We start from the raw sequence: 15504 nt of genomic DNA, 5'->3' as shown, positions 1-15504 counted from the left end.
TATATATATATATATATATATATATATATATATATATATATATATATATATATATATATATATATATATATATATATATATACATACATACACATATATGTACACATATATCTATACACATATATATACATACACACATACATACATACATACATACATACATATATATATATATATATATATATATATATTATTAATTATTGATTAATTTTTAATATCATATGTACACATGTATAGGCTATATATATATATATATATATATATATATATATATATATAGCCTATACATGTGTACATATGATATTAAAAATTAATCAATAATTAATAATTAATTAGATTTTTTTATTTTTGTTTTGCACCATGATTCAGGAAGGTTGTTTGCATTGGGCCATACAAGTATATGCTGCAAAGATTTCATTCAGAGTATGGATAAAAGTAATTGACCTGAATTACTCACATTGTCCATAAGAAAGTGACATATTAATAGCATCAAAATTGCTAGACTTCTGCTTGAATAAAATACTTCTGTAAACAAAAATGTAGCATTGTACATTGCATGCAAATAAATAAAATCATAATAATCATTAAATGGTAATGAAAATAAAAAAATAAAGTGCAAACTGTAGTATTTCACATTGTATGCAAATAAATAAACAAGTAAAACATTGAGATGACTTTTAGTATAAGTGGATAAATGCAGACTTCTCAAAGATCTATCCTGGGCTCCTTGTTAGTGTGTACTGATTTTAAAGACAATGTACACTTCATTTTTACATGTAATGTGTCACTATTTTGATGATTAAATGCGTTATAATTCGACCTGTCCAGTTTGCATGTGCACAGCGACTGCTTTAGTGCTTGCTTTGTGCATTGTTCTCCTTTTTTTTTTTTTAATCAAGCTGTACATGGTACCTCGTGAAAAGGATTTCGCCAAAGTAAGCTGCGTCTTAGGTGGAGTTTGTTGTTGTTGTTGCGGTCTTGTTCGCCTTGCAAAGAGTTGCATTTCCGACACTCGGCTCCGTGCTGTTTCAGATGCTGGAATAAGTTTGTTGTGCTGCTCCCTTTTTTAGAGAAACTTTGCAGCATGCAGTCATTTTTTAGTGTTTAGCTTCGGATATTTAAAAGGAACACAAAAAATGTTCCCCTGCTAGTAAGTAATGATGGATAAATGATGCTTTTAGTGATTTAATGGCACACTCACTAGATGTATTGACACTGCACTAATACCGTGTTGGTGTTTCATAAAGGTCATTTACTATCTACTGGATTAAAGTAGTCATTACATTTGACCTGCAAGTAAAATTAATTAGTTAGCAAATATAACGGTTGTATTTAGTTTAGTTTACAGAGAAAAAACAAATTATCAATCAAATTGTAGACTGCAAAATTGACAGTAGATTTTACGGTTAAATTCCGTGGTTTTTTTACCATAAAATCAGCTTCGATACTGTTTTTTTTCCATAAACAGTAAGACACTAAAACATTAAAAACGAAACAAACAAACATTAAAACAACAAGATTTTACGATTTAAAAAAAAACTGGCAGCTCTTTTGCTTGAGTTTTACCGCTAAAACAGTGGTATTGTTTTTCCATTCCATTCCATTTATAAAAAAAATGTTTTATACTGTAAAAAAAAAAAACACTGCTTTTACTGTAAAATCCTGGTGACTGAGCTGCCAGTTTTTTAAGTAAAATGTAAATATTTTTTTGCAGCTTATATAAAAAAAAAAATGTTTTTAATGTACTATATACAGGTAAAAGCCAGTAAATTAGAATATTTTGAAAAACTTGATTTATTTCAGTAATTGCATTCAAAAGGTGTAACTTGTACATTATATTTATTCATTGCACACAGACTGATGCATTCAAATGTTTATTTCATTTAATTTTAATGATTTGAAGTGGCAACAAATGAAAATCCAAAATTCTGTGTGTCATAAAATTAGAATATTACTTAAGGCTAATACAAAAAAGGGATTTTTAGAAATGTTGGCCAACTGAAAAGTATGAAAATGAAAAATATGAGCATGTACAATACTCAATACTTGGTTGGAGCTCCTTTTGCCTCAATTACTGCGTTAATGCGGCGGGGCATGGAGTCGATGAGTTTCTGGCACTGCTCAGGTGTTATGAGAGCCCAGGTTGCTCTGATAGTGGCCTTCAACTCTTCTGCGTTTTTGGGTCTGGCATTCTGCATCTTCCTTTTCACAATACCCCACAGATTTTCTATGGGGCTAAGGTCAGGGGAGTTGGCGGGCCAATTTAGAACAGAAATACCATGGTCCGTAAACAAGGCACGGGTTGATTTTGCGCTGTGTGCAGGCGCCAAGTCCTGTTGGAACTTGAAATCTCCATCTCCATAGAGCAGGTCAGCAGCAGGAAGCATGAAGTGCTCTAAAACTTGCTGGTAGACGGCTGCGTTGACCCTGGATCTCAGGAAACAGAGTGGACCGACACCAGCAGATGACATGGCACCCCAAACCATCACTGATGGTGGAAACTTTACACTAGACTTCAGGCAACGTGGATCCTGTGCCTCTCCTGTCTTCCTCCAGACTCTGGGACCTCGATTTCCAAAGGAAATGCAAAATTTGCATGGTTGGGTGATGGTTTGGGGTGCCATGTCATCTGCTGGTGTCGGTCCACTCTGTTTCCTGAGATCCAGGGTCAACGCAGCCGTCTACCAGCAAGTTTTAGAGCACTTCATGCTTCCTGCAGCTGACCTGCTCTATGGAGATGGAGATTTCAAGTTCCAACAGGACTTGGCGCCTGCACACAGCGCAAAATCTACCCGTGCCTGGTTTACGGACCATGGTATTTCTGTTCTAAATTGGCCCGCCAACTCCCCTGACCTTAGCCCCATAGAAAATCTGTGGGGTATTGTGAAAAGGAAGATGTAGAATGCCAGACCCAAAAACGCAGAAGAGTTGAAGGCCACTATCAGAGCAACCTGGGCTCTCATAACACCTGAGCAGTGCCAGAAACTCATCGACTCCATGCCACGCCGCATTAACGCAGTAATTGAGGCAAAAGGAGCTCCAACCAAGTATTGAGTATTGTACATGCTCATATTTTTCATTTTCATACTTTTCAGTTGGCCAACATTTCTAAAAATCCCTTTTTTGTATTACCCTTAAGTAATATTCTAATTTTGTGACACACGGAATTTTGGATTTTCATTTGTTGCCACTTCAAATCATCAAAATTAAATGAAATAAACATTTGAATGCATCAGTCTGTGTGCAATGAATAAATATAATGTACAAGTTACACCTTTTGAATGCAATTACTGAAATAAATCAAGTTTTTCAAAATATTCTAATTTACTGGCTTTTACCTGTATATATATATATATATATATATATATATATATATATATATATATATATATATATATATATATATATATATATATACACACACATGTAGACTCATTTATTACTTATTGTTAAAAACGGCCCTATGAGGGCAACCATAAATGCGATGTGGCCCTCAATGAAAACGAGTTTGACACCCCTAGTCTACATCAACAACGTTTCTTTTTTTTAATAGAGTAAATTGCGATTCATTAGAATTGTTTTTTGTTGACACCACAATCATTATACTTAGTCAACAGACCTACATGTTACACTAAGGGTGGCCGTATAAACAACGCTAACACTGTCGTAAAAATGTGCCATATAGTGAGACCACACTAAACAACAATGACAATTACATTTCGGGATAATATTTGCACTGCAACACAACATAAACACAACAGAGCACATTCCCAGAATTCCTTGCAGCACTAACTATTCCGGGACGCTAGTCATTTTCCCTCGGTTCCTGCCGTGTGCACTGCTGTTAGATGGAGACAGGTGTGGACAATATTGGAGACACTTGTGCCCACACTAAAAGTATACAGCGAAGGAGAAAAACTATGATGTTGCTCTCATTTTGACAATACAGCGTCTATCAGCTGCTGTGACTGAGAGTTAATGAGGAGAGGAAACACGCTGTCACTCCTGTTTTTTGTTGTTGTTGGCCAAACTGTTGTACTGAACCTCAAGGGGGTGTTGGAGAAGAACACATCTTGTTTATTAGACTTTATCTTCATTAACCAAACTGCTTTGTGTTTTATTTTGATATCAAAAAGTAAACGCCATGTTTTTTTTTTACAATACTTGTGTTTTTTTCATGTCACAAAGGTATTACTTTAACAACCATTTGACACATTATTTTGTCAATGTTTTATTGTGCATAGTTAATTCCTATACGACATATTTCTGCTCAAACTCTTAATGGATCTGTCCCGATACATCATCTACATCTGGGGTGTCAAACTCAAATACAGAGTGGGCCAAAATTTTAAACTGAACAAAACCGTGGGCCAAGGTTAAACAAATTAACCTTTTAATAGGGACCCAAACAAGTTTTGCATTACATATTGAACAAGCAAGGCTTATTTAACATGCAAAATCGAGTTTCAAATAATAATAATTAAAAAATATCAATGGCATATCAAGTAAAATTTTAATAAAAATTGAATGCCTCTTTTCTATTTGCAGCCTTCTGAGGTAAATATCAAAATAAACTTTTTCCACAGGCTAATAATAAATTCGAAAATAAAATAACAATAATGAATGAATCAAACATTCAAGCCTTGAAGTAGCAACAGAAAGGGGGGGCGCGTTTGGTGGTAGCAGGGTGGGTTGTATATTGTAGCGTCCCGAAAGAGTTAGTGCTGCAAGGGGTTCTGGGTATTTGTTCTGTTGTGTTTATGTTGTGTTACGGTGCGGATGTTCTCCCGAAATGTGTTTGTCATCCTTGTTTGGTGTGGTTTCACAGTGTGGCACATATTTGTAACAGTGTTAAAGTTGTTTATGCGGCCACCCTCAGTGTGACCTGTATGGCTGTTGATCAAGTATACTTTGCATTCACTTATGTGTGTGTAGAAGCCGCATATATCATTGATAGGGGCCGGCACGCTGTTTGTATGGAGGAAAAGCAGACGTGACGACAGGTTGTAGAGGACGCTAAAGGCAGTGCCTTTAAGGCACACCCCAAATATTGTTGTCCGGGTGGAAATCGGGAGAAATTCGGGATAATGGTTGCCCCGGGAGACTTTTGAGAGGGGCACTGAAAATAATACCGGCGGGCCGGCTCTAATGTTAATTTGATATTGCCTCAAGGGCCAAATTAAATTACACGGTGGGCCAAATTTGGCCCGCGGGCCAGAGTTTGACACCAATGATCTACATGTACATAACTTAAAAAATAAATAATTACAAAAAATATTTCCCTCTATCAAAAGGTAAAAATAGAGATAAAGGCATCATGAAATGACAAAAAGCAGACATGCTTCTATTAATCATGAATAAAAACAAAACTGTATATGTATGCATGCATGCTTTGGAGCCCCTGCCTAGAAAGAAAATAATGCCTTGGTGCCTTAAAATATGAGCCCTCCTTTAAAGCAACACTTGCCTTGACCTTAAAAAGTTAAAATTCGAGGCCTGATAGACAATATGGAAAATTATACAAAATAAATCAGACTCAGTACAGTATCATAGGATAATAAATAAAGCAATAAAACACAATTTTTTTAAAGGTTTATTTTTTATTGCTTTATTTATTTTTCTATGATACTGTACTGAGTCTTTGATTTATTTTGTACAATTTTCCATTTTGTCTATTTGTACACTTTCATTTTTGAAGTTGTTCTTGGTTTATTACATCAATTGGTTGACCACAGCTGTGACTAAGTGCATCACTTCCTGTTGCACACTGACGAAGACATTGTCGAAACCGGTCTGTGTTTTGTAGCGCCTGCGCAGTTTATATTAAAATTATTAGGACACGGGTGTTGCTGACAAATGAAAGATTCCCATCTACCTACCAAAATGCACTTCAATTCAGGGTACACTAATGTTCCTCATGGGGCTAATTATTGCAACGAGTCCCAGTCCCAAAAGGTACAACCAAAATCCCGAGCTGTAAATGTCAAGTAAATGTCACGGGTACAAAAGTAGCACCACCCCAGTGACAATACTTGTACCCACAGTAGATGTCTCATTATTTCCTGAGCGTTGGTTACACAGTCAGTCAGTCGCCAGCTGGCTTGTTTTGAAGTTAATATAGCACAGAGACTTCAAACTATATTCAAGCCTTTTGTCACACACGCTTTGTTGCATTTCTTCTAAAACAAAAGAGCTCCTAACACATGGTCTGATTTGTCTAATTTCATCGCAAAGATCTTTGGTATCGTTAGAGGTAATCCTAATATATTAGAAATTGAATGAATCACTCTTACATGTGGCAGTTCCGTTTGTGTGTGTGTAAAAAGTAGTTTGGATCAGTACCAGGTCTGCTTAAGTACCTCCTCTCAAATCTACTTGCATAAAATAGTAATTTGACAGCTGAACGGATCAATGCAAGAGGAGCATCGGGTAATTGCAATTTAATGAACAGACTCTCCCACTCAAGTAATCCACATTAATATTAATAAAGACCGTTTGAGCCGATGACAACGCCATTACCCGGCAGTGAGAAAGCATTTACCTCCATCCTGGTTCCCCCAACTCTTGGCCAGTGTGGCGGAGCACAGAGAGCCCATAGCAGAGGCTCCTCTGCTATGACGGTCAGTCACAACTTGAGCTGAGAGGCCTGATCCTAAGGAGCTGTTGTGGATGGGCAAAGGCTCATTGTTCTGGGAGACACCCCGCAGCTGTACAAGACACAAAGTGTTCTGTATCATCACGGGCTGGCACTGGCCTACATTGCACCTAGTCCGTTGACGATGGGGGATGAGCGGAGAGACCTCGAGATAGGAACCGATTCCGCAATCTATGGGATAGCTCGTAAAAAGTTGCACACGGTTTGCCAGGTTGTGTTAACACCACTTGTGCAACTAACCTGTTGAGTGGGAATGCCACTTTGTGACAACATAACAGGTGCCAGTAGTAGGGGAAAGCATTTCCTATTATTGTGGATCTTCACATCAACTCAATGCCCTGAAGCCAATCTTGCATATCTTGTGAGTCTTCAGCTTGGCAATAGAGAAATAGTAAACCACAAATCTCGGTCATGGCTGCTAAGAACAATGTGACTTACTCAAACACCTCGCTGGAACAGAGGTTGTGTAGAATCAATCAATCAATCAATGTTTATTTATATAGCCCTAAATCACAAGTGTCTCAAAGGGCTGCACAAGCCACAACGACATCTTCGGTACAGAGCCCACATAAGGGCAAGGAAAAACTCACCCCAGTGGGACGTCGATGTGAATGACTATGAGAAACCTTGGAGAGGAATAGAAAATAGCATATGCATAAACTAAGGACTTGATTGACCAGCTTGCGACGTAAATCATATACCGTATTTTTCGGACCATAGGGTGCACCGGCGCACTGCTGATGAATGGTCTATTTTCGATCTTTTTTCTATTATAAGGCGCACCGGAGTCTTTTTTTTTTTTTTATGAATGGAAAAGACTTCCTTGTTGTCTACATAACATGTGATGGTGGTTGTTTGGTCAAAATGTTGCATAGATGATGTTTTACAGATCATCTTCAAACCGCTTTCTGACAGTCGCTTCAGTACGCCCCGTTTTGTTGGCGGTCTTATTTACGTGGCTCACCTTCGGCAGCGTCTTCTCCCCGTCATCTTTGTTGCAGCGGTGTAGCGTGCAAGGACGGGAGTCGAAGAAGTGTCAAAAATGGAGCTAACTGTTTTAATGACATTCAGACTTTACTTCAATCAATAACGGAGCAGCCTCTCCTCAACCGCCGGAAATGTGTCCCGTGAAAAAACGTCCGACCGGAACTCTCTAATAACTAAAGTTCCTTGGGTGAATAATGTAAACTCACTACACCGGTATGTTTTAGTGCTTTCATGGCAGATATAAGTTAGAACTTCACACTACTTCATATTAGGAGGATTAATGTCCCATAACAAGTAGAGAAAAAGAAGAAGCTTATCGACTACGGTGTTGGCACGGACTACAAAGGCGGACACGCGCTATTTTTCAGGACTTATGCAGATCCCAAATACAGATCAGCAAGTACCAGAAGGTAAGAAAAGTTTATTTTGCATATTATTGCAAAAAAAAAACGCCAGATAATGTGTCTTACCTTATACACACACCATAATAATACTCGTATGTTGAAGCACAGTACAATCCATCAAGCCATGCGGCTTCTTAGCTTACCAAAGTTCAGGGGTCGGCAACCCGCGGCTCTAGAGCCGCATCTTTAGCGCCGCCCTAGTGGCTCCCTGGAGCTTTTTCAAAGATGTATGAAAAATGGAAAAGATGAGGGGAAAAAAATATATTTTTTGTTTTAATGTGGTTTCTGTAGGAGGACAAACATGACACAAACCTCCCTAATTGTTATAAATCCCACTGTTTATATTAAACATGCTTCACTGATTCGAGTATTTGGCGAGCGCTGTTTTGTCCTACTAATTTTGGCGGTCCTTGAACTCACCCTAGTTTGTTTACATACATAACTTTCTCCGACTTTCTAGGACATGTTTTATGCCACTTCTTTTTCTGTCTCATTTTGTCCACCAAACTTTTAACGTTGTGCATGAATGCACAAAGGTGAGTTTTGTTGATGTTATTGACTTGTGTGGAGTGCTAATCAGACATATTTGGTCACTGCATGACTGCAAGCTAATCGATGCTAACATGCTATTTAGGCTAGCTATATGTACATATTGCATCATAATTCCTCGTTTGTAGGTATATTTGAGCTCATTTAGTTTCCTTTAAGTCCTCTTAATTCAATTTATATCTCATGACACACTATCTGTATGTAATATGGCTTTTAATTTTTTTGCGGCTCCAGACAGATTTGCTTTTGTATTTTTGGTCCAATATGGCTCTTTCAACATTTTGGGTTGCCGACCCCTGCCAAAGTTGTACTAAAACATATAAAATGTTGGTGTTGTTTACTTGCGTCATATTGCAGCCTATACACGTCTCTTATGTGTGACTGCCATCTACTGGTCACACTTATCATTTAACCATGTACCAAATAAAATAACTTTGAAGTCAGTAATCAAAACCAGAGTTATTCTGCACATTAGGCGCACCGGTTATAAGGCGCACTGTCGAGTTTTGAGAAAAAAAAAAGGATTTTAAGTGTGCCTTATAGTCCGGAAAATACAGTATTATGACAATGAAAGTTTGCCACCATGTGTTTGAAAGTGTTTAAACTGTTGACAAACATAACAAATCAGATGTGGTTTCACTGCAAGGTTCTGGACTTAGTTATTGTGTAGCTATTACAGAATATATTGCATGAAAAGCTTCGTATCATCTTTAAAACACAATATGTTGTGCTGACTCGGCTCTGTTTGTGTTTTTTCACTGAAGGCACCGCTTGTTCCTGAAATAGAACCAAATTGCTGACGAGAACAAACTCAGGAATTAAGTAGTAAGTGAGTCTTACCAAAACAATGAGGTAGTAAGTGAATACTCCCACTGGGAGGGATGATTCATATGCACAAGTTAAGTTATCTTTCAACTGGTTTTTAGACAAACAACATTTATTCACGAAGGCTACAGGCTTGGTTTGGGAACATGTATGTCGTCTTGTGCTTCACCTTCACACCTCTATCTTGACATGTTTCTCAAAACTGACAGAATGGTGGGTGAAAACATCTCCAGTTTGTGCTTTAAGACCAAAAGTGAGCCCACTTCAAGCTGCAGTCTAGTCACACTTGAATCTATAATTAAAAGAGAATCTAAAGTAGCGCGGCCATAAATGGAGTATGGTTTTTCTAGCCGAGTGCCTCTGTACTATTTCTGTGTGCGACAAAACGCCACATTCAGCTACTCAAGATGACAGCTTTTATACTTTTATACTGTAGGAGCTGTAACTCAAAATAACTCAAAATAACTAAAATATTAATACCATTTTTAAAATGTTTACGCTTGCACAACGCTAAAAACATTTGGTATATCATTATGTGAAATGTAATTATGGAACGGATCAAATGAAAGAATAACTTAAATTTTCACATTTTGTACAGCCTATACCAAAATGTAACAATTTTACTTTTGTCCTTAAAATTCTACACACAATACCCTATTACGACAATGTGAAAACCTTTTTGCAAATGTATTAAAAATATAACACTAATATATCACATGTACAGTTGTGGTCAAAAGTTTACATACACTTGTAAAGAACATAATGTCAATCATTTCTACAACTCTTATTTTCTTGTGATTGAGTGATTGGAGCACATACTTGTTTATCACAAAAAACATTCATGAAGTTTGGTTCTTTTATGAATTTATTATGGGTCTACTGAAAATGTGAGCAAATCTGCTGGGTCAAAAGTAGACGTACAGCAATGTTAATATTTGGTTACCGGTACATGTCCCTTGGCATGACATCTGACATCACATGGACAAAGATAAGACCTTCTGGAGGAAAGATCTGTGGTCCGATTAAACAAAAATTAAGCTGTTTGGCCACAATACCCAGCAATATGTTTGGAGGAGAAAAGGCGAGGCCTTTAATCCCAGGAACACCAAACCTACCGTCAAGCATGGTGGTAGTAGTATTATGCTCTGGGCCTGTTTTGCTGCCAACGCAACTGGTGCTTTACAGAGAGTAAATGGGACAATGAAAAAGGGGGATTACCTCCAACTTCTTCAGGACAACCTAAAATCGTCAGCCCGGAGGTTGGGTCTTGGGTGCAGTTGGGTGTTCCAACAGGACAATGACCCCAAACACACGTCACAAGTGTTAAAGAAATGGCTAAATCAGGCTAGAATTAAGGTTTTAGAATGGCCTTCACAAAGTCCTGACTTAAATGTGTGGACAATGCTGAAGAAACAAGTCCATGTCAGAAAACCAACTGCACCAATTTTGTCAAGAGGAGTGGTCAAAATTTCAAGCAGAAGCTTGCCAGAAGCTTGTGGATGGCTACCAAAAGCCCCTTATTGGAGTGAAACTTGCCAAGGGACATGTAAGCAATTATTAACATTGCTGTATGTACGTATACTTTTGACCCAGCACATTTGCTCACATTTTCAGTAGACCCATAATAAATTCATAAAGGAACCAAACTTCATGAATGCGTGCAAGGACGGGAGTGGAAGGAGTGTCAAAAGATGGAGCTAACTGTTTTAATAACATTCAGACTTTACTTCATGGGTGCTCATTACGTCGATCGCGATCTACCGGTCGATCTCGGAGGGTGTGTCAGTCGATCACCAGCCAGGCATTAAAAAAATAGTCCTAAAAATGAGCGATCATAAATCTTCACTATGACGTCACTTTCGTCACTTGATTGACATTCACGGCACCAGAGGGTCTTCTGAGATGACGCTGGCTGCTGCCAGCTCATTAAAATTACCGACAGGAAGGCGAGAAACACTTTATTTCAACAGACTCTGGCGCCGTACCTGTCGTCAAAACTCCAAAGACCGACTGCACAGTTGCACAATAAAAGCTCTGCTTCATCCTGCCTGCGCTACCAAAATAAGAGTCTCAGAAAGCTGGCGTGCACAAGCTAGCAAGCTACGGAGTATGCCGACAATGTATTTCTTGTAAAGTGTATACAAAGGAGTACGGAAGCTGGACAAATAAGATGCCAAAAACCAACCACTTTCATGTGGTATTGGACAGAAAGGAGGACTTTTTTTCTCCTCCATTCGAAAATGCGGACGTTATCATCACCACTGTCTGATTCCAATCAATGCAAGTCATCACAATCAGGTAATACACCAACTTATATTCTTGTCTTCGTGAAAGAAAGGAATCTATATGTGTTAAACATGCTTGTATTATCTTTAAACACCTGTAACTTGTTAACAATATTAACTATATGTGTTAAACATGCTTGTATTATCTTTAAACACCTTTAAGTTGTTAACAATATTAACTATATGTGTTAAACATGCTTGTTTTATCTTTAACCACCTTTAAGTTGTTAACAATATTAACTATATGTGTTAAACATGCTTGTTTTATCTTTAACCACCTTTAAGTTGTTAACAATATTAACTATATGTGTTACACATGCTTGTATTATCTTTAACCACCTTTAACTTGTTAACAATATTAACTATATGTGTTAAACATGCTTGTATTATCTTTAACCACCTTTAACTTGTTAACAATATTAACTATATGTGTTAAACATGCTTGTATTATCTTTAACCACCTTTAAGTTGTTAACAATATTAACTATATGTGTTAAACATGCTTGTTTTATCTTTAACCACCTTTAAGTTGTTAACAATATTAACTATTTGTGTTAAACATGCTTGTATTATTTTTAACCACCTTTAACTTGTTAACAACATTAACTATATGTGTTAAACATGCTTGCATTATCTTTAAACACCTTTAACTTGTTAACAATATTAACTATATGTATTAAACATACTTGTATTATCATTAAACACCTTTAATGTATTAACGATATTAACTATATGTGTTAAACATGCTTGCATTATCATTATACACCTTTAACTTGTTAACAAAAACATATATTTCATAAATAAGTAAATATAAATGATATATATGAATGAGGTAGATCCCCACGACTTGATCAATTGAAAAGTAGCTCGCCTGCAGAAAAAGTGTGAGCACCCCTGCTTTACTTCAATAAATAACAGAGCAGCATCTTCTCATCCGTGGCTCACTAGTACAACAACAACGCCGGAAATGTGTGCCAGGAAAAAACGTACGACCGGATCTCTATAATAACTAAAGTTACACACCATAATAATACTTGTTTCTCTGACTACGGTAGCCGTAATGGGGCGACAATCCATCAAGCGGTGCGGCTTCAAAGTCATACTAAAACATTTTGACAGATTTTTGAGTGCAGTGTGTAAAATTCTATATTTTCAATGGAACATTCAAAGTTTTGGTGTTGTTGACTGGCGTCATACTGCGGTCTACGCGTGTCTCTTATGCGTGACTGCCATCTACTAGTCACACTTATCATTACACCATGTACCACATAAAATTGCTTCGAGGTCGCTAAGCACAACCGTACATTAAGCGCACCGGGTTATAAGGCGCACTGTCGATTTTTGAGAAAATGGAAGGATTTTAAGTGCGCCTTATAGTCCGAAAAATACGGTAATTTCCCTATTGTGGGATGAATAAAGTCCATCCTGTCCTACCCTTAACAAATCCAAATTATTGCCATATGACGTAGAATAGTGTGGTGCTTCTGAGTCATCATCATCATCGGCGGTCACTCGAACGAGTATGACGATCCTCCTGGTAGGGGTGTATCCCTTTATGGAGGATGCCTGTGCGTGACTTTGTTTTACTTGGGGAGACTGGTGCACAGACAGTCACCACACGATCCTTAACAGAATCGGGTCAGGGTCCAGTGGCATGGGGTCCAAGACGACTGGGGACCCTTTTCTGCTGCAGCCTTCTTCCGCCATCGCAGCCGTTGTGGTAGTTCTTAAATCTACCGTCTTCCGCCTGCTCCGCCGTTGAGGTCTTCACCGTATGGCTAGGGGGCAGTCAGGTACTAGGCCTTTGCCAAGGGCCACCTGGGGTAACAGTAGTAAAGGGGTTAAACTCCTAGTGCCCCAAGACCCCCATAGAGGAGCCTCCACAGCCGGATGCACTTTAACGTCATGCCCAGGACACAATAATACCGCCTGCTAAACCTTCTTTTATTGCTCGTCAATAAACCATCGGGCAGACATGGCGTCCAAGAACTAATGGAGAAAAATCGCTTCAAGTCCAATGAACAGCACTGAATTTAGCCAATTCTCAATCTCTGCCAATGAACTGTGACTACCTTCAAACGGCACAATTGGTTGACTGAGCAACGCCTCCTACCTGGTTGGAAGTTTACGATTGAGATAATCATTGCTGGCTGTTGTCTATGTGTGTGTGTGTGTGTGTGTGTGTGTGTGTGTGGTGTGAGCACACTCGTATGTCTCCCACACACTCTTTAAATCCTCACATGGACATTTCTGTTCCACAGCTCGTCACTGGGCACCCTATCATTTCAGGTGACAATAAAGAACTGTGGGGGATGACAAAAACATCAAGCCCCAAAACACACACACAGGCACACACACTCACACACACGCACACACACGCACACACACGCACACAGCTCAGCATTCTCTTCACATCACAGCAGGAGCGGAGCTGCAGTAAATCTCTGGAGGAGCCCCTTTATACATATATGGATGACAACGACGCATTTGGAGTACCACAGGCCCAGTGAGCAGGGTCAGGAGAGGGAGGATCTACAGTATGTGCAAGATAATTCTAAATAAATAAAGAATTCTGAATTATTTAAATGTACAAACTGAGAATTCAACCTCACTTTCGAGAGGGAAATGGATGACTGCCATAATACCTAAAAAAAAAAAAAGCCACCAAGGAAGCTTGCAAGACGCACAAACCGATCCGGTAACCAACATAAGTCTTACTTTGAGTAACATTAAAGAACACCATATTTACACGGTTCATATCCTTATAAGGTGGTACACTTACCAAATCAGCAGGAGAACAAATATTTATTTTTCCCACAGTAGGGTTGTATGGTATACCGGTACTAGTATAGTACCGCGATACTAATGAATCATATTTGGTGCTATACCGCCTCTAAAAAGTACCGGTTCGCCCCCTACTTTTTTTTAACGGGCATGAAGGCGCGTCGTTACGTCGTGACATTGCTGGTTTTACGAGCAGAGGAGCATGTTCGGCAGCGCACACACACAGAGTGCTTACAAGCAGACACAGCAGTGACGTGCAGTCACTAGAGGCAGGTGAGGCCCCGCCTCACCTGCCATCATGGAAAGAAAAAAAATGTAAAAAGAAAAAAAAAAATATTAAATTGTTAAATGTATCCAGTGATTATACTATAAAGTTATTTTCCATTTAACTTCACCAGTTTTAGATTAATTGTATTCAAAATCGCTGAATTTTCACATTTGCCGTTCAAATACTGAGAAGAGACGGTGCGGTGAACAGCAGCCAGTTGAGGCACATCACTCATTTGTGCCTCACCATGGATTGCGGACTCGGCTAACTGCTGGCCTGCTGTGCAGTGAGACCGTATTGCTATATGAACTATATTATACATTTCCATAGTTTAGTTAGCTGAGGTATATAATGTACAGTGTATTTTGTCAACAACTGTATGAGTGTAACGTATTTCTTGTGCTGAGCGATCATAAAACGGCTGGCTGAGGCTCGCAGTAATCCGCCTCCTGCACTCCCGCCGTAGAATTTGCACCCCCTGACGGGAGTGTTATATCAACTAAAGCCCACACTTAAACGTTCCACGTGCAAGATTGAATCTATTTAAAAAAGTTATTTCATAAGAAGCCAAAAAGTGCAAAAACAATAATGTTCGTGTTGGAGGAGTTGTGAATGACTGCAGGGCCACAACATTAGGTACACCTGCAGACTGCAGGTGTACCTAATTCACAACTCCTCCAACACGAACATTATTGTTTTTGCACTTTTTGGCTTCTTATTAAATAACTTGTGTAACCTATTTTTATG

The 15504-nt window shown here is 38.5% G+C and overlaps 1 protein-coding gene across 10 annotated transcripts in view; it reads right to left on the bottom strand.

Moving 5' to 3' along the window:
- The window catches only part of atp11c (ATPase phospholipid transporting 11C), a 233045-nt gene that overhangs the window by 169600 nt on the left and 47941 nt on the right, over positions 1 to 15504 (bottom strand). The window contains exon 1 of one of the 10 annotated variants that reach the window (XM_061930442.1): positions 6542 to 6585. The exons of the other annotated variants lie outside the window; for them this stretch is intronic. Within the exon in view, the coding sequence (XP_061786426.1) occupies positions 6542 to 6547 (6 nt within the window). The 5' untranslated portion in view covers positions 6548 to 6585. Of the gene's footprint in view, positions 1 to 6541; positions 6586 to 15504 lie in introns of those variants that run through there. 10 annotated transcript variants of the gene reach the window in all.

The sequence above is a fragment of the Nerophis lumbriciformis genome, linkage group LG36 (genome assembly GCF_033978685.3).
Source record: "Nerophis lumbriciformis linkage group LG36, RoL_Nlum_v2.1, whole genome shotgun sequence".
In the NCBI taxonomy this organism is placed as follows: Eukaryota; Metazoa; Chordata; class Actinopteri; order Syngnathiformes; family Syngnathidae; genus Nerophis; species Nerophis lumbriciformis.
Note: the sequence above shows the minus strand (reverse complement) of the source record. Positions and strands in the feature narration are given on the sequence as shown.